The 27009-nt window shown below is 59.1% G+C and overlaps 1 protein-coding gene across 1 annotated transcript in view; it reads left to right on the plus strand.

The window, feature by feature from the left end:
• CACNA1C (calcium voltage-gated channel subunit alpha1 C) overlaps positions 1-27009 on the plus strand; it is a 457740-nt gene that overhangs the window by 377327 nt on the left and 53404 nt on the right. The window contains exons 18-29 of the mRNA XM_079938602.1: positions 152-221; positions 6548-6677; positions 9045-9174; positions 10257-10316; positions 14110-14216; positions 16230-16317; positions 16821-16928; positions 17891-17943; positions 18255-18401; positions 19598-19799; positions 21104-21262; positions 21692-21802. Of these exons, the coding sequence (XP_079794728.1) occupies positions 152-221; positions 6548-6677; positions 9045-9174; positions 10257-10316; positions 14110-14216; positions 16230-16317; positions 16821-16928; positions 17891-17943; positions 18255-18401; positions 19598-19799; positions 21104-21262; positions 21692-21802 (1365 nt within the window). The remainder of the gene's footprint in view (positions 1-151; positions 222-6547; positions 6678-9044; positions 9175-10256; positions 10317-14109; positions 14217-16229; positions 16318-16820; positions 16929-17890; positions 17944-18254; positions 18402-19597; positions 19800-21103; positions 21263-21691; positions 21803-27009) is intronic.

Below are 27009 nucleotides of genomic sequence, written 5' to 3' on the forward strand. Positions count from 1 at the left end.
TGGTGTCCTGAGGGATGTGTGCAAAGGAAAAAGGATGTGTTTCTGAGTCGACGGCTCAGCCTAGACTAGGGGGCGATTTCAGGGCTACCCGAAGCCTCGAAAGCCGTGGACCTTGTCTCACTGGACCCTCCTTCTCTCCTTGGATGCCTAGATCAACATGGACGACCTCCAGCCCAACGAGAATGAGGACAAGAGTTCCTACCCCAACCTGGAAACCACAGGTACCAGCCCACAGCCTGGCCTGGGGGCGGGGGGATCTGGGGTGGACACCCAACTGTAAAGCCACGTGCTGGCCCCAGCTCCCCCGGCGCGGCTGCAGCGCTGCCGATTACCCTCTGCAGGTCGGGGTGCTTCGCTCCTTGTTTCCTCGTAATGACAACAGAAGACTGGGTGCATCGTGTGGGAGCGATGCCTTTGGGCCTTTTGGAAGCTGGATTGCGTATACATTTAAGGTTTATTATAGCCTATGTTGTAAAATCATTATTAAGTTACATAACTTATTAGGATAACATATGTCACGGCATCTTGCTCCCTTAATAATAAACCCCAAATCTGTCCTGTCCTCACCCGGAAGGCGGTGCTGAGCACAGCGTGGCCACCGCCGCTCGCTGCTCTGCAGGACGTGTTCAGAGCTCCGCCGTCTGGTCCGTAAACTGGCAGCAGGCCCCCTGGAGAGGGTTTCAGGACAGGAGCCCATCAGCCCCCCTCAGGAGCCACTTCCCTGCGTGAGGAAACCACACCCTGTGTGAGCCCTGACCTGCCCTCCTTCTACAGAGAATTGCAGATGTTATCACGAGCTTCAAGCTCAAAGTCACGACACACTGTCAAGGCACCGTGGGTCTCGCTGACACCCCTCCCCGCACAGGTTGGGCTGTGTCGGGTCACAGCCCTGTTGGGAGCCTGAAAACCTTCTGCGTTCGCGACCGCGTCCAGCCTCCTTTTCCCTTTCCCTCCACAGTCTGTCTGCTGGGAAGGAGGATTTGGCTTCCTGGGGCTCGGACAGAAAGGAGGGCAGAAGGGTGTCCGTGTGCGCCGGGCACCAAACCTTTTGAAGCCTTCAAGCCCTTCTGGGTGGAAACTATTATAGAATTTCAAAGACAGACCAGAAATATCCAGCGAATGCAGCGGGCGGGTCTTGCCTTGATCCTAAAGGAGCAAATAAACTTTTCGACGACATTTTTGAGGCAATGGGGGGAAATTGAATACAGACGGGGAGCCAACTGATTTGGGGTAGGTTTTGTTAATCGCGGGACCCCCTGTGGGAGGCGCCTGTTTCTAGTCCCCGCAAAGCAGCCCCGCTGCCCAGCGGTGGCCTGTCAGGCCTCCCCTCCTGGTTCAATCCCCAAAGCTCGCCGGTGGGTTGGAGCCTCCCAGCTTCGTACACAGTACATTGTAGAAACATCGCCTCACCCAGGAAGGAAAGCTTGTGCCAAGACGGTGCCTTTATCTAACTGATTCATTTACTTGAGTGAACATACAGATGTGCTTGAGAGTCACTAAGGGCTGAAAATTAATAAGTACACACGAAAAGGAAATGTGATGACACCAGGGAATGTGCGGCTCAGTCCAGACGCTGTGGGAGAGGCCTGGGCCCTGCAGGGGCTCCAGGAGAGAGCAGTGCGGGGAGGTGGGGCGGCGGGGGGGTCGCGGAGCAGGTGGTCCCCACTGGGTCTGCAGTCGGGGAGTTGAGGCGGCGGGGGGGGTCGCGGAGCAGGTGGTCCCCACTGGGTCTGCAGTCGGGGAGTTGGGGCGGCGGGGGGTCGCAGAGCAGGTGGTCCCCACTGGGTCTGCAGTCGGGGAGGTGGGGCGGCGGGGGGTCGCGGAGCAGGTGGTCCCCACTGGGTCTGCAGTCGGGGAGGTGGGGCGGCGGGGGGTCGCGGAGCAGGTGGTCCCCACTGGGTCTGCAGTCGGGGAGTTGGGGCGGCGGGGGGTCGCAGAGCAGGTGGTCCCCACTGGGTCTGCAGTCGGGGAGGTGGGGCGGCGGGGGGTCGCGGAGCAGGTGGTCCCCACTGGGTCTGCAGTCGGGGAGTTGGGGCGGCGGGGGGGGGTCGTGGAGCAGGTGGTCCCCACTGGGTCTGCAGTCGGGGAGTTGGGGCGGCGGGGGGGGGGTCGTGGAGCAGGCGGTCCCCACTGGGTCTGCAGTGCGGGGAGTTGGGGTGGCGGGGGGGGTCGTGGAGCAGGTGGTCCCCACTGGGTCTGCAGTGCGGGGAGTTGGGGTGGCGGGGGGTCGCGGAGCAGGTGGTCCCCACTGGGTCTGCAGTCGGGGAGTTGGAGAGGAAAGAAGTTACTTCGGGAACATCCTGTTTTCATGGCCACAGAGCTGGCCAAAACCAGGGGGACGTCCATGCATTGATTTACTAGCTGCTTATAAAGCGCCTACTGTGTGCCGGGCCCTGGACCATGGGGGACAGAGAAGGCCACTGCTCTCGGGGGCCCCCATTGTAGTGGGAGGCAGACAAGGAGCAAGAAAGCAAACCAACCAGAAAGGAAACATCAGGAAGATCACAAAACCAAGGGCCCTATTAGAGGTACCAGGTGGGCGGGGCTGCCCTGGCTGCGTGGTCACTAGGGCCCCTTTGAGAATTGACCTCTGGGCTGAACCCTGGGTCAGAGGAGCCAGGTGTGTGGAGATGACTGAGGGAAGAGCTTTCTAGGTGGAGGGACCAGCAAGCGCAGTCGCACCTGTGTGCAGTGGGGCCCCAGCAGGCAGAGGGCCGGGGGCGGGGCCGGGGGCGGGGCAGCAGCAGGTGGGACGGCCCCCAAGGCCGCGCAGAGGGATGGGTCCCAGCTGATGCGGGGGGAGCACAGGAGGTTCTCAGCCCACGTCTGCCTTACCTTGCAGAAGACTTGCTCTGGCTGTGGTGTAAAAGCAGTGGGACGGGGCAGTGGGGCCACTCATGCAGCAGTCCAGGCAGGACGATGGCAGCAGGGCAGGGGACCAGCTGGACACGTAGAGGGTGCGGCCCTTGGGGGTGTTTGGAGGCAGGGCCGGCTGGACAGAGAAACTGGAGAGGCAGGAGGGCGAAGGGTGGCTCTGAGGGCCGAGCTGAGCCAGTTAAGAGAAAGTAACGGCACGGGGAGTGCGTCCCAGCCTTGCTCTGCAGGTTGGCCTTTTAGGGCGGCCAGACTCTGGGGCTACATGGAGGCCTGGATGCTCCTTGACGGCAAAGCCATGGCTTTGCGTCCAGTGCGCTGTGGGCCCGAGGTGTCAGAAACAGTATTTTGACTTGAACCGGCCATGAGCAGAATCACAGCGGTGAGCGTGGGGCCCCGGGCGGCCGGGCCCGAGGGTGGGCATTAGCTCTGCCTGCCGCGTTTCTCCTGCTGAGTTCTGGAAGCGCCGTCTGAGAAGCGGCCGGGCCTCGCTGTCCCCGCTTCTGTGGGCGCTGTGAGAGCTGCGATGAGAAAACAGCACCAAGGCGTTCCACGGGCATCGGGCGTCTGGGCGGTTGGCTGCCCACCACAGAAGGAGCTCTACCTGACTTCCCCTAATCCGTCACCTCTCTCCTCATGCGTCGTACGTGCAAAGCATCACGTGCTGGCAACCTTCTGCCCCTTTACAAGTTTGGTTTGTCCTCCCGCAGTAGTTTCCTCTTAAACGTTGCTCGCAGGACGAAAGAGTACACACGATTCTCCCCGAGGACCTTAGAGGCACACAAACCTGGCGAACGTGTTTTTCTATAAACACAGATGATTAAATAAGCGCTCAATTACCTGTTCTCAGATATTCCTGAATAAGAAAGTGTTGGGTCATTTAGAGCAACACTGGAAAGAGGGCAGAGCCAGGCGGGACCTGAGATCCTCCCGGTAAATCCCACGTACAGATGCCGTGGTGTAAGCCCACTCTGGCTTCGCTGATTTTGCTTTCATAGGAGACCTTGCCAAGGTTAGTTAGGAAGCTTCAAGCCCCTCCTGGACACCATCTTCCACTGTGTGCCACTCTTCTGCTGAAAGTATCCATTGCCTGCCGGTCAGCTCTGATTACTTGCGGGAGGGCATCTGATCTGTGCCTGTGACCTGCTGGTCCTCCAGAGAGGCCTTGGGTCCTTGGTTGTCTCCCGCTTGATAAAGAACCGCTGTCTGTGCCAGGCTCTTTTGCTCCGCCCCACCTGGCTTCGTGGTAACCGGGAGGGAGCACAGACCTGTGGCTGGTCCACGAGGTCCACCGCCCAGAGCCATCTCTCCCCCGGACCTTCCTCATAAAGCCAGTGTTGTTAAATCATCCCCAAGAAATGAGGCTTCCCGTGCCAGGGGGTTTCTCTCTGCAGGGCTTTCAGCACATGAGGAGACGGAACCAGGTACATTTAAAGTCACGCACCCGAGGCGTTTTTGTCCCAAGTGCCAGGTGGGTGTGGGAGGCCGGAGGTGCTGCTGGGATTCACAGGAAGGTCCTTCCTGGGCGCAGGGACTCAGGAAGGCCAGGTGAAGGTGCTGTCTGAGCCGGGGGTGCCCACAGCTCTGCGGAGGGGCTGACGGGCAGGTCATGCAGGGAGAGAGCTGAGCCACCTTCATGGAGCCCCCGGACACGGGCTTCAACAACAGAACTTCATCCTCTCACGGTTCTGGAGCCTGGAAGCCAGACAGCGAGATGCCAGCAGGGCCGAGCTCCCTCCAGCGGCTCTGGGGAGAGTCCCCACTCTGCCGGCCAATGCAGTCCCTTCGAGCTCCTCAGCCGTTGCAGCCTCAGCCCCATCTCTGCCTCCGTCCTCCTTCCCTGTGTCTCCTTACAAGGATAGCAGTCCCCGGAACGAGGGCCCACCCTCGTCCACTGTGACAGCATCATAGCTAATGACATCTGCAAAGGTGCATTTTCCAAAATAAGGTCACGTGCTCACTTCAGCAGCACAAATACTAAAAATTGGAACGATACAGAGAAGATTAGTATGGCCCCTGCGCAAGGATGACACGCAAATTCGTGAAGTGTCCATATTTAAAAAAGAAAATAAAATAAAAAGGTCACATCCCATGGCTCCGGGTGGGCATGGATTTGGGGGGATGCGATTCAACCCACTACAGTGAGTGTTCAGAGAATAGTTTGATGTGAGTGGAAAGTCTGTCGGGAAATAACAGGCAAAGAGCAGACAGACCGAGGAAGATGCTAGACACTAATTTACGGTCTTGGAGTGTCTACCGTGGGTGGAGATTGTAATAGCACCACTCTGGGGTACATACGTGCTATTACCCCAGCTCACAGATGGGGAAACTGAGGCACAGAGACACTAACTTAAACAGCCAGAAAGAAACAGAGCCAAGATTTGGATCAGGGCATGCTCCTAACTTCCATTCCCTTCTAAACATTGTTAAGTACCTTGGACAAGAACAGGGTATGCAGTTTCCTTCCATGGCCAGTGAGCTTGTGTGCCTGTGGTCCACATTCAGTGTGGCTGCTGGCCTGGAGAACAAAGTGCTTCTGTAACTGGTGTCAGCGTCTGGACCTTTGGACGGAGGGCCTGTTACGGCAGGATTACGGCCCGACTGCCCCTACAGCACAGTGTTGTCTTGTATTTTCAGGAATAGGGAGAATGTTGACTTTAAGCTCCTGGAACATTCAAGGATGGGGTTGTTTGCCGGGGTGTCAGGTCAACTGAGCCACGCCCTTTCCCCTGCCTGCAGTCCAGAAGGGTGAGGACGCTTGGCAGTGCCCCAGTCTCACCTGGTCACCTGTCGCTAGTGCCTGACAACTAGGATGACCAGCCACCCCGATTTGCAGGGGACTGAGGGTTTCCTGGGATGTGAGAACTTCCATTTAAAAACAAGGACGGGGGGCTTCCCTGGTGGCGCAGTGGTTGAGAATCTGCCTGCCAGTGCAGGGGACACGGGTTCGAGCCCTGGTCTGGGAGGATCCCACATGCCGCGGAGCAACTGGGCCCGTGAGCCACAACTACTGAGCCTGCGCGTCTGGAGCCTGTGCTCCGCAACAAGAGAGGCCGCGACAGTGAGAGGCCCGCGCACCGCGATGAAGAGTGGCCCCCACTCGCCGCAACTAGAGAAAGCCCGCGCGCAGCAACGAAGACCCAGCACAGCCAAAAATAAATAAATAAATAAATTTTTAAAATAAAAAAAATAAAAACAAGGACAGGTTTTGAGTTGGTCACCCTACTCTCAGCCCCCTCTCGTGTGCTGCCGGGGAGTCTTCCTGTAGCAGAGATGAGCTCCAGCCGTGCCCACGGGGAGAGAGCTGGGTGTCTTGGCTGGTCCAGAGATGTGGATGATGTCTGATTCCTGTCCGTAGGAGGGCATCTGGAAGGAAGCCGCACGGTGGTAAAAATAAGCTGGAGGGCTTCCCTGGTGGCGCAGTGACTGAGAGTCAGTCCGCCTGCCCATGCAGGGGACGTGGGTTCGTGCCCCGGTCCGGGAGGATCCCACATGCCGCGGAGGGGCCGGTCCCGTGAGCCATGGCCGCTGAGCCTGCGCGTCCGGAGCCTGTGCTCCGCAATGGGAGAGGCCACAGCAGTGAGAGGCCCGCGTACCGCAAAATAAAATAAAATAAAATAAAAAAATAAGCGGGAGCCATGGAGCTGTTTAGAGCAGTGCTGTTTTCTTGCAGGAGACGAGGAGGAGGAGCCTGAGATGCCCGTGGGCCCCCGTCCCCGCCCCCTCTCTGAGCTGCACCTGAAGGAGAAGGCGGTGCCCATGCCAGAAGCCAGCGCCTTCTTCATCTTCAGCCCGAGCAACAGGTGTGTGCACGGGGCTTCGCTCTCTGTGACACAAGCCCGGCAGGCGCCCTCCAGCCTCTGGGTGGGGCTGGGACTCTCCCAGCTCCCCGCAGCTTGTGTAAACAGGCACGGATTTAGAGAAGAGAGTCCTGGATTCTGAATCAGAAGACCTGGGTTTGCTTTTCTCTCCGTTTTGTGACATGGGTAAACTCTGTTTCTGTTCTGTTGGTGATTACATTTAACTTAACAAGGCCTAAAGTTGCACAAGAGCCTAAACCTTCTCCTGCAAAGTAGAGGTAAAGTAGTTAGACCGCTCGAGCTCCTCCCAGACCTCCTACCTTACGTGCTGTGGCTGGTGAGTATTTTGGGCCCGACCTTTATTTCCCACGCGACAAGTCAGGCGTGAGTGCCTGTGGAGACAGTGTGTGTTTGGATTTACGTACCGCTTACTATTTTTTTATCTGTTCCCCATCTTTTATGCATCTCAGTCCATCCCTCGACAATCATTTTCCTTCCTCCTTGAAGTGCATTCCTCAGGAGGTCTTTTATGGAAAATTCGCCTGGCCTCTGTTTGTCTGTCATCCTTCGCATTTCTTGTTCTTGAAAGGTAGTTTGTCTGTGTACACACTTTCAGGTTGACGGGTTTTAGCTTCAGCGTGTTGGATGTGTTATTCCCCTGCGAAGTCGGAATGCCTACGATTGCTCCTTAGTCAGAATCTGCCCCTTGTCTCCAGCGGCTTTTAACGTCATCTGCTGTCTCTGGGGTTGCGCACTTTTACCACCATGGATTTCCTTCCATTTATCCTGCTTGGAATATGTTCTGTTTCTAAGTCTATGGATTTATATTCTTGTCAGTTCTTGAACGACATTAAAGATTAGGAGAAGAATAGCTACTTCTTGGAAAGTTGAAGCGTAGTCTCTCTACACACTGCCTCATCTTCCTTCTCTCCAGCTGCTCCAAGTAGACGCAAGTTATACCTTCCCATTCTGTCCTTCCCAGCTCACACATTCACATCTTCATATCATTCATCTCCTAGTCTCTCGGTTGGAATTCTGGCTCATTTCTTCAGATATATCTTCCAATTTCTCGATTCTCTCTTCATCTCTATGTTACTGTGTAAACCAGTTTTCACATCAGCTTATATCTTTTCACTTCAGACAGTTCCAGGTCTTGCTTGGTTTTCCAGCTCCATCTGTCTATGTCTGAGTGTCTTGTTGATTCATCATCTTTGTGGTCAAGTCCTTTATTCCATGAAACGTTTCAAATATAGCTGTTCTAGAATGTGGATCTGATGTTTCCAACATACACAGTCTTTGGGGAGGGGCCGTGTAAGTCAATTATTTGTAGTTTCTTCGATTCCCATCTCAGTGGCTTATGTTCCTGAGTGTTTAATGATCTTTGATTGTGACCCCAATACTTCGTCTTAATCAGCAAGATTCCCATGGACCTAAATTAGGACTTGGAAGCTTTCTTCCAGAGGCTCCTTGAGGGCATTGGCTCTGCCTAGGGGTCCCGGGCCCCTCTGCCCCACCTCCGACTGGCTCGAAGCTTCCTGACAGCTGTGCTGCTACCGGCCTCGTCAGGCGCCTCTGCCCGTCCCGGCTGCATGTCACACAGACCCAGCTCAGTGCATTGGCTTGTTTGTTTGGGGAGGATCGCTGCAGACCCTTCCTAACTCTCGTGAAACCAGAATTGTCTCAAAAAACTTGTCCTTTCCAGAATTTGGTGCTCCTGCATCAGTAAGGTCTCTCAGAGCGTTTAGTCAACCACACGCCAGGAGCAGAAGCCTGACGGCCAGGTTCAAGTCCTGGCCACACACACACACAAACACACACACACACACACACACACACACACTGTGTCTGGGCAAGCCTGTCCTTCCTGGTGTCAGTGGTTTTTATCTATAAAATGAAGATGCTAATCACACCCTCCTCCCCTCCTACTGTCAAGGTGAGACAGTATAAATGACACCCCCAGCGTCCGAGGACCTACCGTGAGCGCTCGGGGGTCAGATGTGTCGTTCTTTGTCATTGTGCCGAGGTGCGGGATTGACTTACTGCCACGGAAGCACGTCCCCTCGGGGTCTGGGCGCCCACGCTTCTGGGTGGCCCTGTTGCTCCCTGTACATAAACACATGAAGCAGATCTCACAAAGCCGTTATTTTTAATGATGGGAGAGACGTCCCCAAACGAAAGCCGGTGGGTGATGTCACAGCAGTATGTGAAATGTAGGGGTTCCCAAAGGTCTCAGGCGCAAGCCCGAGGCCCTGTGGGTGGGCACACGGCGTGGCGGGCGGTAGCACTATCGCTCCACCGCAGCGGGACGTCGCGGGGCTGAAGGGGCGGAGGCCCTGGCCCTGCGTGACGGCCCCTCCCACTCCCCTGCAGGTTCCGCCTCCAGTGCCACCGCATCGTCAACGACTCCATCTTCACCAACCTGATCCTCTTCTTCATCTTGCTCAGCAGCATCTCCCTGGCTGCCGAGGACCCCGTCCAGCACACCTCCTTCAGGAACCACGTAGGTACCTCGTCCCCTGCACCCTGCCCCCGCCACGTGGCCCCCAGCTTCTGTGGCTGCCCGACCCCATCGTTCAGTCCAGAGCCCAGCCCGCATCTCAGGGTCAGAGGCACAGCAGACATTTCCTTAAGAGACGAGAGCTGGGTGGAAACCCATCTTAGGACCGTTAGCCGGAGGAGACCACGGACCCAGCGCCTCAGGCCAGCCTGACGGGCCACAGCAGACTCCGCGGCCCGCGGGTGTTCCCCGGGGGTCCCCCTCCCTGGAACTGAGCGGTCTATACCTTGCCCCAAGGTACACTGGCCCGTCCTGGCCGCCTGGGGGAAGTGGCAGATGGGTGCTCTGATGAGGCCTCCCTCGCATAGGAGGGCCTCAGTGACCCTCTGCAAAGTCTAAACTAAATGTGGAGACCACCCCAGGCTCCGGTGACCTACATCATAGGCCAGAGTAAGACCTGCCATATCTCGAAGCCTCGAAACTTTATCAAATCCCAACCAGGTGGGCACGAAGGGAGGAGTCCACCACCTGCCAAGCCGGCCGGTGGTCCTGCCACCTGCGTGGTCCAGAGCTTTCTTACTGGGAAAGGCGCTGGCCCTCGCTCTGATCCATCACCTGAGACGTAGTAAAGCATGAACCCCGGAGCCTGCCCCTAGCCTGGGGTGCACCCTTCCGCACCCTGAAGGGCACAGCAGCGGCGTAGGGTCCCACGAACATGAGAGAATAGCTCGTCGTGCCAATGCGAAGTAAGCATTTTGCAATTTCATGCAGTGAAAAGCAAACCCCACGCTGTCCTTTTGACAAGCGTCCCAGCGGCCTGATTTGGGTTTGTAAGTAAACTGAATTCATGAGCAAAGCACCCAGCCAGACCCAGGGCCAGCTGAGTCGGCCCTGGAAGCTCCCCTCACAGATCTGGGGACGCCAGGACCCAGTGCTGTGCCAGTGCCTCTGGTCCCCTAACCCGTTCCACTGTCTCCCCACGGAAAGGCTCCCCGCTTTGGGTGACTTCCTGCTGGTGACCCCTCCTCCCGTCCTGCTTCTCCCATCCCTGCCCCATCCCCACCCTGTGTCTCTTTGTTTTACAGATTCTGTTTTATTTTGACATTGTTTTCACTACCATTTTCACCATTGAAATTGCTCTGAAGGTAATGCATGCCCCCCGCTCCTGCCCTGTCCTGTCCTGTCCTGTCCGGCTGTCGCTGCTCTGCTCCTAACACACGCTCTGTTGTCCGGCCACTCGGAGCCACTAATCTGGTTGTGCTTATCTTTCAGATCCTAGGCAACGCAGACTATGTCTTCACTAGTATCTTTACGTTAGAAATTATCCTCAAGGTAACGCACGCAGCAAAGCCTCCTCTCTCTGCGCTCTGCCCCTTTCCTCTTGTTTCTTTCACTCGTTTTTACTCTCAAGTCTGAAACTGGAGGAATTTGTGCCCCTCACTCTGTGCCCTGTGCGCAGTGTCGGACTGATGCTGGCCGGGCACCGCCCGCCCCCCACCGCCTCTGGAAGCCACGCCTGCCCCGGGCTGGAACCGTCCTTTCCTCCTCCTGCCCAGAGGAGATGCCACACAAACAACACAAGTGGGAAAGCTCAGGGGCCTCCGGGAGCCACCCTGCCTGTGCCCGTCGGAGGCCTGTTGTCAGCACAGGCCTGTGTGGGGGTAATCACGGGGCCAAGGCCAGTGTCCCAACCGAGGGCTTGGGACAGACCCTGCAGACACCTCTGAGCCCTGGGTTACCCCCGAGGCTCTGCTGCCTCACCCCTTGCCCCGGGCCTGGAGGAGGGAGCATGTCCTCCAGGGCTCAGTGTGGAACCCAGAGCCCAGGGCTGAGGGGCTGGACCCGCTCCAGCCCAGTGACCCCAGCACAGTAGAGCCCACGTCTGAGCAGCTTCGGGTGACAGGCGTTTGCCCTTGGCTTTATTTCGTTATTTCTATTAATATACAATTAATATATTACTTACATCTACTCTGTTAGGGTTTTCAAGTTTCCCAGGCCACCCGAGCTTCGGGGGTGAGTTCCGAGTCGAGGGAGTGTGTGTGACTCCCGTTCTCTCCCAGAGCCTGGGGTCACCCTCACCACGGTTGGCAGGGCCGCCCCGCTCGGTGCCTCCCCGGTGTCCGGGCTCCTCCCACCCTGCACGTGTGGCAGCCCCAGACCCTCCCTCCCGGCCTCCTTCAGGCGAGGACGGCCTGTCACATCCACATACAACCTGAGTGGTCACTTTCGCAAGCCTTTTTTTTTGTCCAGACCTCCTGGTTCCAGCTAACCAGACGTTAACCAAGAGGAAACCAGGAGTGTTCCTCGGGTTTCCTCTCTGACCCCGGGGGTGGGGAGAGGGAACCGGGGCCGCCTGGCTGCGTGGATGCCCTTCCCTGGACTCCAGACTCGGGGAGGCACACAAACGCCACACTCTTTCCTGGTCTCAGACCCTCCCCCAGCTCCCGGGTGGGCCTCAGCGGCGCTCCTTTTCCTCCAAGGCTGCCGTCTCCTTACAAGCACGGTGCTGGCGAGATCCTCTCTCCCGCCCACCCTCTCCCTCTGCTTCCCGCTTCTACGCTGCCTGACTGTGCCTCTAGGTGGAGCCCGGCCCCAGGACACTGCCTGCACCCGGTCCCCCGGGTCCCTCTGCCCCGCCCTTGGGCCCGGCATCCTGCCCGGCGGAGGTGACCATCGTGCAGGAGGGGTGTCCAGTGTCAGGGACAGTTGGAAGGCCTGGGCACGTTTAGCCTTGTGGGACCAGGACAGTTGGCCTGAATGATGCCAAGGGCTGTCACCTAGAGGAGGAGGGAGGTGGGACCAGAACCCGCGAGTAGAGATTGCAGAAGGTAAGATGCGTTCAATGAGCAGCATTGCTGCCCAGAGCGGAGCTGGCTGGACGGAGGGGCGTCCTGCCCTCCCAGCCCAGCGTTCAACCCTTTCCTCTCCCCAGCGAGGCTCTTCCTGGGCAAACGTTAGGACTTTAGGAGCAGAAGTAGGGTAGGTGGCAGTCAGTAGACAGGGTAAAAGGGGGGTCCTGCACTGGGTACCTGACTCCCTGGATCTCACAGGGAGCTTTCAAATAAATGCCCCATTTTCCCAGCGTCCACCTGCCCTTTCTCCTATGGCCACCCTTCCTCTGGCCCTGCCTGGGCGGACAGCCTGCACACACACAGACACACACACACACACACACACACACACACACACACACACACACTCGCCAGCCTTCGGGGCTCAGGGCCTCTCAGATAACACAAACCATGGAAGCACCCGGGCCCGCACTCGGGGGCCCAGACCTCCACTGACAGACAGGACAGCAAGCGGCCCCTCCAGCTGCAGGCCTTCGGGACAGATCCCCAGCTGTGTTCCCCGCGGCCCTGCACATAAGCCACCCACTTCTGGAAGCTCCTGGCAGGCCTTCGGGACAGATCCCCAGCTGTGTTCCCCGCGGCCCTGCACATAAGCCACCCACTTCTGGAAGCTCCTGGCAGGCCTTTGGGACAGATCCCCAGCTGTGTTCCCCGCGGCCCTTTGGGACAGATCTCCAGCTGTGTTCCCCCCAGCCCTGCACATAAGCCACCTACTTCTGGAAGCTCGTGGCAGGCCTTCGGGACAGATCCCCAGCTGTGTCCCCCGCAGCCCTGCACATAAGCCACCCACTTCTGGAAGCTCCTGCAGGACACAGGTGCCTGAGTCCCCTGTGACCCCCTCCTGCAGGAGATAAGTGGGAAGAATTAGGTTCCAAGAGCTATTTTTGCCAATTTCCCCTGTGTTTGCTTTTGAATCGCTCCGCGGACGGGCTGCCTTGCGCACGCTCTGTTTCCAAAGAGATAGATTGGCCCCAGGTGACCAGGGAGCTGCTTCCAAGCTCTAAGCCGTCAGCTCCAAATTTCCCCCTTTGGCTGTCACTTCACGGCTGTGACCCTTCAGCCCTTCACCTGGAAATCCACTGGCCCTTAGCTCACGTCAAGGAAATCGGACAGGTGTCTGTGGGGCCTCAACAGCGGCTCTAGGCTGAGCTCCGAGGGGGGTGGTGACAGCAAACCCGAGACAGTCATCACCCCTGAGGTGGTCCCTTCTTAGTCTCCAGGGGGCTTTCACGTGGTTCTCCAGCAGGCGCCTCACAACGGCAGGGAAGGGGATGCCACTTTACAGAGGGGGCACTGAACATCCTCCCCATCACAGGAGGGACCCAGAGTCCAAGTCCTAGCTCCCCGGCCAAGTCCAGTTCTCTGTAGAGAAGCTCGCCTGGCATGCAGCTTGCCGTCTGCAGGACAGTGACCTAAGGGCTTTGCGTGTAATTCCCGAGGGCGCTTACCACCCTCCAGGGTAGAGGATTTCGTTGCCCCATTTCTCAGATGAGACTCAGAGAAGTTGAGTAACTTGCCCCGGGCACTCAAAGTGCAGAGGGTGGCCTGGCTCCAGAGCCGTGCTCTTACTGTGGTGCCCACGGCCCCTCTGAACACACGGCTCCAGAACCAGACAGTAGAATGGAGCTCAGAGTACTAGGCCTGGGTCATCAGCACTGCCTGGGGCTGGGAAGTGGACAGATGCGGGTTGCCAGCGTCCTTGGTAGAACTTCGGGCGTTAGGGTCTGCCCGAGACTGAGGGATTGCCTGGGACTAAGCCAGGAAAGTCCTGGGAAGCCAGGGTGGCTGGTCCCCACCGGGGGTCCCCCCAGAGGACCGTGTCCTAGGCGGGCCCTGCGGTGGAGCGAGCTTGTGGCGGGGGCTGTGGGGGACCTGAGCGTACGGGGGCGCGAGGGAGCCTTCAGGGGCTGCAGCAGCGGCAGCAGCAGAAGCTCCCGGCACCATGTCTCCTGTCCTGGCCCCCCAGCCCCCGTCACTCCTGGGCTCCTCACCTGGGCCTGGCCGGAGGTGCCGTGTGGGGAGGGGTGGAGTGAGGGTCTCTGGAGCCCGGGGGCTGCTCATGCCGCGCCTCCCCGTGTCCCCCCAGATGACCGCCTACGGGGCCTTCCTGCACAAGGGCTCCTTCTGCCGGAACTACTTCAACATCCTGGACCTACTGGTGGTCAGCGTGTCCCTCATCTCCTTCGGCATCCAGTGAGTGGGGCCCCCTGGCCCCCGAGGGAGGCGTGGATGGGGGACAGTGTCGGAGAGGACAGCCGGGAGCCAGGGGTGGGGGGAGACGACAGCTGGTGGCAGGGAGGCCTGCCTGTGGCCACGCGGAACTAGGCTGGGAGCGGGACAGGCCCTCGCCGGCGGCCGTGGCTCTGGTGTCTGGGTCCTCAGTGGTGGGACCCTTGGGGTACATTGACCCAAGCGAGGATCTGTTTCCATGTCTGGATCTCACCCAGCAGGTGGGCCCGGCCCAGTTACGAGAGAGGAAGGTCTCCAGGGCCCTCCCACTGGCTCCGCGGGCACCCTCAGCCCAGGCCTGCGGTGGCCACGGCCAGCCCTGACTCCCCCCGCTCCTTCCTCTCGGGTCTCCAGTCAGAGCCCCTGATGAGGGAGGGAGGGAGAGGGAGGAGGGACTGGTCCTCACGCCTGGCTGTGCAGGGGAATCACCGGAGCAACTTTAAAACAAGACCTTTGCCTGGACCCCTCCCACCCCCCAAGCTTTGATTTAATTGGTCTGGGCTACAGCCAGGGCCTGAGGGATTTTAAATGGTCTGCGGACAATTCCACCTGCAACCAAGGCTGTGAACATGCTCAAGTTTAAAAGAATCTCATTACTAGTTTCTCCTGAATTCTCCCAGCTGGTAATGCTAACCCTGTACTTAACTTCCAAAGCACTTTCCGTACACATTCCTCTCTGAGCCTCACAGGACCCATGAGGCAGGCAGGGCCAGTGATGTTATCACTGTTTTCTAGACAGAAAACTGAGGTCAGGACCTAGGACTAGGCCCGGGTCACCCCAGTGGCAGGGCAGAGGCGTCTGGGGCTCCGTCCCGAGGCTGTCCCCGTGGTCGGCCTGGAAGGAGCGGAGGTGGAGGCATTCAGAGTGAGACCCTTTGCTGGGATCATCCTTATTCTACCCCAGGCTGTCTGCCTGTGAGCTTGTGGGTCTAATCCCGTCACTGCCACTAAATCACTCTTACCCTCGAGCCAAGAATGCCCCCCTCAGTCTGGCCTTTCCGTCCCTCCCATTGTCCCTGAGATGCTGGGATGGGTCGGGCGGCCCTTTGAGTCCCTTGTGATCAGAGAGTCGTGAACCAGAGACACAGGGCTTTCCCCCAGCCCACTCTCAGCGGACGGCGTCCTGACACGGGAGGCATGAGGTCAGCGCTTGCTGACGGGACCACGTGTTTTAGGTCCCAGGGAGGGTAAGGGCTCTCCAAAGGCGGCTAGTGGGTGAGGGCGAGGGACGCTTCAGAGAGCCCGCCAGCCGCCGTGGTGAGGGGCCTGCGTGCCCCTGGAGGGCGCAGTGGCCTGTGCTCCCAGGGGAGCCGGCTGGGCCCTGGCGCCCCAGGTGCGCGGGGTCTGGTGTCCGAGCCGTCGCCTCTAGGCCTGGGTGTGCTGTGCACAGAGGGAGCGTGATGGGCAGCCAGCTGGGACTTGGGTTTGCAGGTGAGCACCAGGTATCTCCTCCACCCAAGGTCCCACCATTCGTACAGTATTTCTTCAAGTTCATGATAATAAAAGCCACCACGTGTTCACATCACTGCATGTGCCAGTTAGGCTGCTAGATGGTTCGTGTGCGTTTTCTCATTTAATCCTTGCAACAAGCTCGTGAGGTGATCGCTGCCCCGTTTTACAGATGGAGAAGCGAGGGCCCAACAGTTAGGAAGTGTATCCGCAGTGGCCGGGGTCTGGTGGAGCTTTGCGTCGCTCCACGTGTCCTCGGCACGGTAGACACCCCCCGAGTAGCACATTACACTGCTAGTGGCTCACGGTAAATGCTTTTCCCGTGATTTGCTCGCCAACAAGAAAGTCCCCGGCCAGCTCTGGGTCCCTGCAGTGGGAGAAGAGAACGGGAAATGGTGCTGGGGCGAGGAAGTCCCCAGCAGACTCCCCAGTTTCTCCGTTTGGGCTGGGACCTCCTGCCAGGAAGCGGCTCACCCTCCGCTGCCGCGGGACCAGGAGAGGCTCAGCCCCGCCCGTCCTCTCCCCCAGGTCCAGCGCCATCAATGTGGTGAAGATCTTGCGGGTCCTGAGGGTGCTGAGACCCCTGAGGGCCATCAACAGGGCCAAGGGGCTGAAGGTGAGCCGGGCGGGCCTCCGCGGGAGCCTCAGCCTGGGGGTCCACGTGAGGCGACGGGCAGGCGGGAGACAGGGCCGACAGTCAGGCTCCCGGGTCGGAGCCGGGACCCTCCTGCCAGCACCTCAGCCCCACTTCCCATCCCGGGTCCGTGATACACGGAGCCACAGCAGAGGCCCCCGTTCACAATCCCAGCTTCTCAGCAGAGCTTCCGCAAAAGGAGACACACACACTACCCCGAGCCCCAGGTAGCGATGAGACCCCTGAACTGCTGCCCCCAGAACGTGGGAGGTTAGCGGGGCTTTGGTCCCTGTGGTCTCCTGGAGCCCAGTGGGACGCGGGTTTCACCAGGCTCCATCACCCCGTGACCTAGGAGGACGCGCGCTTTGCCCCTTTGAGTCTGATTCCCCCGCTCGTGGCAAAGGGCTGCCCGCACCTCCTCTGAGAGGCTCGTGTCAAGGGGGCTCAGCCCAGGCCCCGGGCCCGACCCCTCTGTCCACCTGCAGCACGTGGTGCAGTGCGTGTTCGTGGCCATCCGCACCATCGGGAACATCGTGATCGTCACCACGCTGCTGCAGTTCATGTTCGCCTGCATCGGGGTCCAGCTCTTCAAGGTGGGGTCTCGGCCGGACCTGTGGCCCTCCATCCTTCCCGCCCACCAGCTTCTGGGACCTGGACGGGAGCTGGCAGAGGGGACACGGAGGGGACGGTGCTGGGTCACACTGGGGTTGGATGCGGCCTCCCCACAGCCCCTCCCAGCTTCCAGACCCGAGGAGGACTAGTTCCCAGACCAGAGGAGGACTAACTAGTTCCCAGACCAGAGGAGGACTAACTAGTTCCCAGACCAAAGGAAGACTTAACTAGTTCCCAGACCAGAGGAAGACTAGTTCCCAGACCCAAGGAGAGCTAACTAGTTCCCAGACCGGGGGAGGACTAACTAGTTCCCAGACCAGGGGAGGACTAGGCCCGAGGAGGGCTAGCCCCCAGCCTGAGGAGAGCAGCGCGGAGGCACGCACCTCCACCACCGCCCGGCCCTTCCTTGTAGAGAACGGCAGAGGGGCTGCTATCCCCAGCCCCCTCCGTGTGAGTCACCCACCTAAGCCCGCGGGGCTCCCTGTGACCACAGCACCGAGTCCCCCCAGGTCGCTGCAGAGCCCCGGTTTGTCTGGGTCCTCGCCCTGCTCCTGGCGGGCCCTCGGCGGCGGGGAGGCCGGGTCCCTGGTTCCTGCCCTTCTCTTTCTGCCCTTCTCCCCCTGAAGCTCTCCCCTCACCGTGTCGTCGTGCCCTGACTTCCACCGCCGAGCCCCCTAGCCCCGCCCGTCCCCCCTCCCTCTCCAGACCTGCCCTGTGGGCCCAGCTTCGCGTCTGGGCTTCCCTTCGGTCGGGTGCCTGCAGCCCAGGGCGCGTTTGTGCACCGACCGCTCTGAGTCCTGACTTCCCGTCTGGGCTCTGCTCTCCTTACACTTTGGTCCCGAGACCCCAGCGCAGAGCTGGCTGCAGCGAGATCACTGATCGGTTTTTGACTGGTCCCTCGATTAAGGAGCTTCTCCAGTCACTTTGCTCTTCCACCTTCCAGGGCAAGCTCTACACCTGCTCGGACAGTTCCAAACAGACAGAGGCCGAATGCAAGTGAGTACGGCCGGGGGGCAGCCAGGCTGGTTGACTCCAGGCGGTTGGTGACTTGTCCTGGGAGGACGGGCGGCCCGTTCTGTCTCTGACAGCAGTGGTGGCTGCACTTTTGCCCGCGGGTTGTCTGGTCCTATTGACGTAACACGTAAGATCATCTGTTCCTGAATATTCCACCCCTGACATCTTCCCAGCGGCTGGAGCTCTGGGTTTAAGCTTAGCCAGTTTCATCCCACCCCCAAGCCAGGAGGCAGTGGTGGGTAGGCTGAGGGGAGACGGGAGAGCCCAGAACGAGCCCCTTCTCCCTTCCTCAGGGGGAACTACGTCACATACAAGGACGGGGAGGTGGATCACCCCATCATCCAGCCCCGCAGCTGGGAGAACAGCAAGTTTGACTTTGACAATGTCCTGGCGGCTATGATGGCCCTGTTCACCGTCTCCACCTTTGAGGGGTGGCCAGAGTGAGTACGCAGCTCCGGGCCGGGTTCAACTGCCGCTCCACACCGTTCCCAGAAACCATACTTCTCCGGCTCCCCACGGGCCGTGGTTGCCGCCCAAACACCACTCTTCTTCTTCTGGATCTCAGAGCTTCAACCCAAAACGAGCTTCTTGTAGCTCCCCTCCCCAAGCTAGACTGAGCCACAGTAAAGCCTGTCATCACCCTCATGGCATCTGGGAGTGGAGGGGCCCCTGGGTCACCGTAGGACTGAAGTTCCCAGCAGGCACGGACGTGGGTAGAGACGGCGGAGGTGCCCGCTGGTTAGCCTCTGCCGCAGTCTCCTTGGAGGGAGCTGTGTCTGATTTGCGGAGGAAAGTTCCTGCAGAGGCAGTGCTGCCGGGCCTGGACCAGCCCGGTGGCCCATAAGCCGCATCCCCTCCACCAGGCCTGTCCAGGAGGGGCTCCGTGTATCTCTGTACAGACACCTGCTTCCCTCACGCCCCCGTGTGTATTCCGGTGACACGATCATCTGAATGTCAGGAAACTCTAGATATTTCTAAGTCAACGACAGCACGTGACCTTAGGTGAGAGGCACCGTTATTAAATGGTAAAATACCTGTGCTACCTAGAGAACAGCCACGTGCTGTGTGGAGTAACAGGCCGGAGAGGAAGCAGCCTGACGGGCACGTAGCCGCGGCCCAGCTGGGCGGCAGACACGGGCCACCTGAGTGTAAACCAGACCATGGCCGATGATCTGGGTGAGCCTGGGGCGTTTTTCCTGATCAGGTGTTTCTATCTTAAGTGGACACTCGTTCTCAGACTTATTTTATGTTCACTGTAAACCCTCCGGGTCTCTGCCAGAGAAGCAGCAAAGCTGTCTCAATATTTACCAGTAGCTCCAGCATCTGAAACCAATGGCCATGACTCATGTCACAGTTAGACAGCTCCTGCCAGTTTCAAAACACCTTCACATACGTTAGATCAACTACCCTGCCCGGTAGGAAAGTCCGGAATTATTGTCTCCACTTTGCAGGTAAGGAATCTGAGGCTCAGAGAGGTTGAGTGGTTTGCCCAAGTCACACAGCCAGTAAGAGGCAGAGCTGGGGCTTGAACGCAGGCCTCCCGACTCTCGGCCTGGAGCTGTCTCCGGCCCCCCGGCCCCGGGGAGCTCGGAGCAGCGGTGTCATCGCCACCGCCCTCCGCGGGCTGTCCCCCCAGGCTGCTGTACCGCTCCATCGACTCCCACACGGAGGACAAGGGCCCCATTTACAACTACCGCGTGGAGATCTCCGTCTTCTTCATCATCTACATCATCATCATCGCCTTCTTCATGATGAACATCTTCGTGGGCTTCGTCATTGTCACCTTCCAGGAGCAGGGGGAGCAGGAGTACAAGAACTGCGAGCTGGACAAGAACCAGGTGCTGCCGGGGGCAGGGCTGCAGCTTGGTTCCCCGGGGGGCCAGGGGCCGGGGGTGAGGGCTGCAGCTTGGGCCCCCGGGGGAGGCTGTGGTTGGCAGAGAGCCCCAGGCCCCCCGCCCAGTGTCTCCCGGAGGCCCAAGGGCAGAAGGGACGCAGACCCTGCAGATCCAGCTTTGCAGCCGCGCTCACCAACAGGGTCTGTGAACAGCTCCTCAGGGAGACTCGGTGGTGGGTCTGGGGGGTTTTGTGAAAGAGCCTCTCGCCCACACCTAGAAGCCGGTGAGTCAAGAGGTGCCCAGGGTGGGGCGGCACCGTTGATAGAGGAAAGAAACCAGAACAGTGAGGGTGGAGGTTTGGGGCGGGGAGAGGACGGCTTAGAAACCACTGTTAGATGGTTTCTTGTAGAACAGAGAGGCTGTGCACGCAGAGGGGGGGAAGGGCTCCAGCAGGAGGGATGCGGCCACGCTGGCCCTGGGCTGAGCTCCGCGGCCGGGAGGGCAGGCTGGGTGTGCGGTCGGGAGGCCGGAAAGCGTCCACGGGAAATGCGTCCCGTCCACGGGGGACTCGAGCTCTGCTAGGTAAGGAGCACCCCCGTCAGGCCCGCTGCACCCCTTGCAGCTCCGATGTCCACACCTTGGGCCTGGACTTTGGACTGTAAGGAAGCCAGGAGAGAGGGAGGCCAATTAGCAAGTGTAGGCGAGAAGTGACGGTAGAAGTGGAGAGAACAGCGCTGGTCGGGCTTGGAGGCTGGGTGAGAGAAGGGCCTGGGGGACCCTGGTCCTGACCTGGGCTCCGGGCACAGTGCAGAGATGGCCGGAGTGTAGTCGGCCCAGGATCCCATCCCCTGGCCGTGAGCTGTGACTTCTAGTCTGCGGACCCTGGCAGATAAGGAAGATGGACTTAGGACAGGAGAGGAACACTGAGGAGAGACGGGCCCCCAGGAGAGTCTGTGGCTGGGAAACCATCAGCGAGAAGACAGACTGTCAGTCAGTCAGCCAGTATTTACCAGATGCCACCGAGCATCTGCAGTGCACAGTGGGCATCACCGAGATGGAAAGGAGGGGACATGGACCCCCTGACTACGTCCTGATGGGACTAACTAGAGAGGGTCTCTCCCCCGTTGAGGGAGGGATAGAAAATCAAAACACGTCCAAGTAGCAGCTCAACCTATAAACGAGCTAGAGCTGTAGACGATGTCTCTCCCCCAGAGAACCCCTCCCCTGGGGTGTGCAGCTTCCTCTGCACCCCCCACCCCTGCCATCCCCCAGCATCCGGGTTTCTCACCCCCGTCTCCCCGACGCAGCGGCAGTGCGTGGAGTACGCACTGAAGGCCCGGCCCCTGCGGAGGTACATCCCCAAGAACCAGCACCAGTACAAGGTGTGGTACGTGGTCAACTCCACCTACTTCGAGTACCTGATGTTCGTCCTCATCCTGCTGAACACCATCTGCCTGGCCATGCAGGTCGGTCCAGCGGGCCGGCGTGGCATCTGCCGGTGGGCGCGTGGGCGGCGTGTCACCGTCACGCTGGCCAAGGGGGCGGGGGCGGGGGGGGGCAGCTGGAGAAGCACAAGTGTCCCTTGTCGAGGGTGGAGGATCCCAGGATCCTGGGCCGATGAGATGGAGGGAGGGAAGTGGAGCACAGGGGACCCTGAAGGGGCCGTGACCGTCGGGGGGCCGAGCTGGGTGGAGCCCCCCGAGGACCAGGAGGCCGGCGGGGCTGTCTCCCCATCAGGGCAGGAGCACGAGCCTCTGCGCAGCCGCGCTGGCGGTGCCGGCAGAGACGGGAGGGACCTGCGGGGCCCCACGGGGGTGGTCGGCCCCCCAGGCTGAGTGCTGAGGGGTGGCCGGGAGCAGCGAGCCCCGGCTCATGCACGGCCCCCGCCCCTGCAGCACTACGGGCAGAGCTGCCTGTTCAAAATCGCCATGAACATTCTCAACATGCTGTTCACCGGCCTCTTCACGGTGGAGATGATTCTGAAGCTCATTGCCTTCAAGCCCAAGGTAGGCCTCTGAGACGGGCCTCTGGCCCACGGTGCCGGGGGACAGGTGGGGGCCACTGGGAGCAGAGGCTCAGCGACGGACCGTGTCCTCCCAACGAGGAACGTTCCAGCTCCGCAGGCTGCAGGCCTTGAGCCAGGCCAGCTCCTCGAAGCAGAATCTCAGCCCGCGGGCCGGGCCGTGGTCTGGACACAGGGAACAGGGACGTGCCTGCGCAAACCTCCTTGCAGGGTAGGCAGAACGGTCCTCGTCTCCCCACCATGGCCCCGGCCCCCCGCACGTCATCTAGAAGAGACTGGAAACCAAACCTCTCGAGGCCCAGCCCCCCAGACCCACCCGGGCTCTGTTCTCTCCCCGTTTTGCCCGCCGCGCAGACTAAGAGCCTGGCTGTAAGAGCTGAGCCGGGGCTGCGTTTGCTCAGGGCTGGGTGTCTGTTTCCCCACCTCAGGGCTGCATCACTGCCCCCTGTACCTTCCAGTACGGGACGGACCTGCAAATGTCTCTGCTTTGCTACTTGTAAGCAGCTTCTAGAAGAAAGGCTGGGAGAGAAGATTAGAGCCATTGGCTGAGTGAGGCAGGGCAGGGCAGGTTGGCTCCCTGTCACTTGGATTATCTGTGCCCTCCCCACCCGACCTGCCCCTGGGCCTCAAGGACAGAGGGTGACCCGGTTCAAGCAGGCGTTCCGTCTCCGGCCCTGTAGACAGGTCAGCATCGCCGGCGTCCACTGACCTGGGCGTCACAGGGGGCGGCTGCCCCGGAGGGGGTATCCCAGGGGCTTGGAGGCTCCCCGCTGCTGCACAGCTCTGGGGGGCGATGAGAAAGAACGCATTGTTTCTAAGAGGGTCGCGCAGGGCAGCTCTCCAAACCTTCTCTTCCCCACTGTTACTAGTTTTTCCAGATGCAACACGGGTCAACGGGGGGTGGAAAGCAGGAGTCCCTGGCCCTCTATTCCATTTCCATTCAGACGATGCCCTGCCCCAGGACTAGCCGGGCCAGGAGGGGTGCCCCTTGGCTGTCGGATTCCTATTCAGCGCCAGGATCTGCGTCGTCTTCTCTGAATTAACATTCCACCAACCGTTCTCAGTAACCTGCAGTGCGACACACACCTCGTCGCGTGGAATCCTCAGGACGTCTCTCAAGATAGGCATTAGCTCCTCATCTTGGGGAAGAGGGGAGTGAGGCTCAGAGCAATTAAGTAGCGTATTAATTACACCATCATTAAGCGGCAGAACTGGGAATAGAAGCCGGTGTGTCTGACTTTGTAGTCGATGTAATTTCCGCCACACAGAGCTGTTAGCAAGCATCTTCCCACACCAGGTGTTCTGCTGGGAACTTTCCAGAAAGAGGGAAACCACCTTTGAGGGGCTTCAAAGACAAGACAGACCGTATTCTTACCGTGCCGAGTCTTCCTCTCTCACTGAGAACGCCTGGGAACCTGGCTGATTTTCAGAGAATAAGACCCCTAATGAATGCCGTTTGGTGATAACAATGGTGTTTTCCTGTCTCCTCCAGAGCAGCAAATAAACGCTGTCTCACTTTCCCTTCCAAGACCTGTCCCATTTAGGGGCAGAGGAGACCATGGAATGTCCCTGGCCACCTTCTGTGGGGTCCCCTGCGGTCCTATTCCCAGCCATGCCGCCCAGGAGCCGGCAGGCTCACAGCCCGCAGCAGCGTGCCCTGGGGAGGCGGGGAGGCCGGGCGGCCGGGCCGCGCTGGGGCTGAGCTTCCGGCTCAGACGACAGCCTCCAGGAGGGAAACCGGCATCATTTTCCCCCAGTTTTGTGAGACATACAGTTTACATATTTCAAAGCCTTGAGTCATTCCACGTTGACTCAGACATGTTTCAGATGATGCCTGACGCCGGCTCCAGGGCCCTGCAGGGGACTTCCTGAGTCAGGCTCCCGAGCTCAGGAGACGCACTGGGCAAACCTGCCCTAGGGAGCACGTGGCAGTGACACCTGCAGGGGCCTCTGCCTGGAAAACACTCTCCCTGAATCCTACACACCCAGGAGCAAAAGCCCGTTTCCCGGGAAGCAGCCAGGTAGGGTGCTCTAAACCATAAAGCACCCCACTTCCTCCATCTCTAGTTTTCTGTTGTGAGAAGATGGGGTGAAATAGGAGAAACTTTTCCAGAGAAGTAAGGGAGCCATCCTGGGGCCATCTGCATTTCACACATGCCAGGGTCTGTCTGGCATAAAGAAAAAGGGAAATGGACCTTTTCTGGGAATACCCTGCCGGGGCTTCTGGCAGCAGAGGGGGAGGGTCCCCGGCCTGGCCAGCCAAACAAGCCTGTCCAGTTGGGAGGAGAGTGGGGTTCCTGGATTCTCGTTAAGGAGTAGACTCCAAGAGAAGCATCCCCAAAATTTCCAGGAAGATAACCAAACCAGAAAGTACTTGAGGGGACTTGCCTGGTGGTGCAGTGGTTAAGAATCTGCCTGCCAATGCAGGGGACACGGGTTCGAGCCCCGGTCCGGGAAGATCCCATGTGCTGCGGAGCACCTAAGCCCGTGCACCACAACTACTGAGCCCATGTGCCACAACTACTGAAGCCCGTGCGCCTAGAGCCCATGCTCCACAACAAGATAAACCACCACAATGAGAAGCCCGCGCACCGCAATGAAGAGTAGCCCCCGCTCGCCGCAACTAGAGAAAAGCCCGTGTGCAGCAATGAAGACCCAACACAGCCAAAAATAGATAAATAAATAAATTTTTAAAGAAAGAAAGTACTTGAAGCCCTGGTGGAAATATCTAGCTGGATCTGGCCCTAGAACCGGTGCTCCTAATGTGATCGTGTGTTTGTGCCACGAGTGAGTTTGCACCTGCGAGCGTCAGCTGAGGAAGGACAGTAGGCAGTAAGGACGCAGGGATTGCCATCAGTCCTAACATCAGGTGTCTGAGGTTGGCCTGCTGGGCTTCCTGCTCTGTCCCTTGGTCTCTGTGGTTGGTTGGCTGGTCGGTCGGTCGGTTTGTAGTTTGGCCCCGTTCTTTCGTTGTCCTCATGGTAATTGATGTTCTCGGTCTTCATTTCCATCTGTTCTGCTCGCCACCTTATGGAAAATAAATGGACTCAAGTAAATCCCTGCTCTGCTCCTAAAATTCACATTCTGTCTGAAGAATGGGGCAGGTGACAGGAGTGTCTTGGACACCTAATGGCCAGAGGGAATTTCTCCCCGAGCGGAGGACTGCCCTGGACATTTCCCTGGGCCCCACGAGACTGTGCAGGACCAAGCTGGTCAGCATGAAAAGGTTTCGCATAGAATCGTCTGAAGTTAACTAAGTAGCTGGACTGTCCTCCTATCATGAACAGAAATTTATCAGCAAAGACAGGAAAAAACTTTTAAGATGCAGTTTATGATAAGCACTGAAAAATATCCAATGCCTGGGCTTCCCTGGTGGCGTAGTGGTTGGGAGTCCGCCTGCCGATGCAGGGGACACGGGTTCGAGCCCCAGTCCGGGAAGATCCCACATGCCGTGGAGTGGCTGGGCCCGTGAGCCATGGCCACTGAGCCTGTGCGTCCAGAGCCTGTGCTCCGCAGTGGGAGAGGCCACAACAGTGAGAGGCCCGCGTACCGCAAAAAAAAAAATATATATATATATATATAGATATAGATATAGATACAGATATAGATATAGATATCTCCAATGCCTAAGAATAAATCTAACCAAAACCCTCTAAGATCTTTACAGAAGGTCTGTGAAATTTCACACAGAGGAGTTAAAGAAAACTCAGTAAATGGAGAAATATGTCATGTTCATGAATTGGGAAAGTCAATGTTACAGAGATGTCATTTCTCTTCAGTACAATCCCAGTTAAAACTCCAGATTGAACTTTAACCCAAGTCCTTCAGGGTCAATAGGGCGACCCGGGGGGTTCCAAGGCTTCAGTCCCTTTGGGCAGCTCTCCGTGACTGTGGAGGTTCCAGGGCAGGGCCAGCCCCAGACGCTCCGCGCTCAGCTCTGGGGAGTGGGGTGATCGTGTGCCTGGAACTTGCTGCTGACCATGACCCAGCGGGTGATGAAGGGAGAAGGGGCCCCAGGCTCCTGCTCAGAGAAGCAGATCGGCCCAGGGAGGTGGGAGGATTCCCGACTCCTCCTCCTCCCCCCGGGGACTCACCTGGGCCTTAGCAGGTGAGGAAGCGGGGGCAGCTGTCTCTGAGACTTTCCCATCCCCTTGGTGCTGCCCAGTCAGGGAGCGGCCACGTCTCTGCCCCCGGAGGGCCCGACCCCACAGCTCTCTGGGATCAAAACGCTTTTCCACGCCCTCCCCGCCGAGAACAGTCCAGAAAGCGAGTGGAACCAAAATGGAAACACTCATCGCCCCCCTGGCCCCCGGCTCTTGGGCGCAAGAGCAACTGGAGCCTCGGGGACGCTCCTGACGCAGGAGAAACTGGGGCCCAAAGGCGTTTCAACCCAAGGGACGCGTGCGGTCTCCAGACCAGCGCCAGGACCGTCTGCAGGAATACAGACGCTCCGTGCCCACCATCGGTCTGTGAACAGCCACCCGCCTCCTGGGCACCTTGGCTCATGCAGCCGAGGCCTGGATTCTTAATTTTATTTAAATTAATTCAAATCTGTGTGGCCACGTGGCCGACGGCTGCCATAATGGGCCATGGGGCTCTAGACACCGCTTCTCCGCAGGCCGCTCGCGGGGTCTGCATCCCTCCATCCATCCGCCTCACCCCAACTGCTCTGGCTTCATGGACCCAGGTGGGTGATCTCAGGTGTGGGAGCCCTGTGGGAAGAGTAAGACCGGCTCCTGGCCCGGCGTCCCCCGTGTGGGTCCCCTCCTGGCCCCCCAGTCGTCCCCGGACCTCCCGGGTCCAGGAGCTGCAGATGCCGAGGCAGGCGGTTCAGTGGCCAGCACCAGGCTGTGGGGCCGGGCCAGGCCGATGTGCTCGGCCAGGAAGTCTGAGCTGGGAGTGTGGACGGCCTTGGCCTTGCCGAGTGCGAAGGCAGCCTTCCCCGCATTTCTGGCTGTGCTTGTGCGTGAGGGTCCTGGACCCTGGTGCCCCCAGAACAAAGTCTCCTCTGCCATCCTTAGGACGGTTTTCTGTCTTGGGAAGGACTGTTGCCCGAGACACGGTACAGATTTCCGGGGTGAACGGTCAAGGTAGGAAGAGTCATCACCAGCTGACTCCTTCCCTGGGCCATGGCAGAGGGACAGATGAGGGCTGGACTGGCAGAAGGGGCCAGGATGGGTGGGGGTGGGG

The sequence above is a fragment of the Stenella coeruleoalba genome (genome assembly GCF_951394435.1).
Source record: "Stenella coeruleoalba genome assembly, chromosome: 11".
Classification (NCBI taxonomy): Eukaryota; Metazoa; Chordata; class Mammalia; order Artiodactyla; family Delphinidae; genus Stenella; species Stenella coeruleoalba.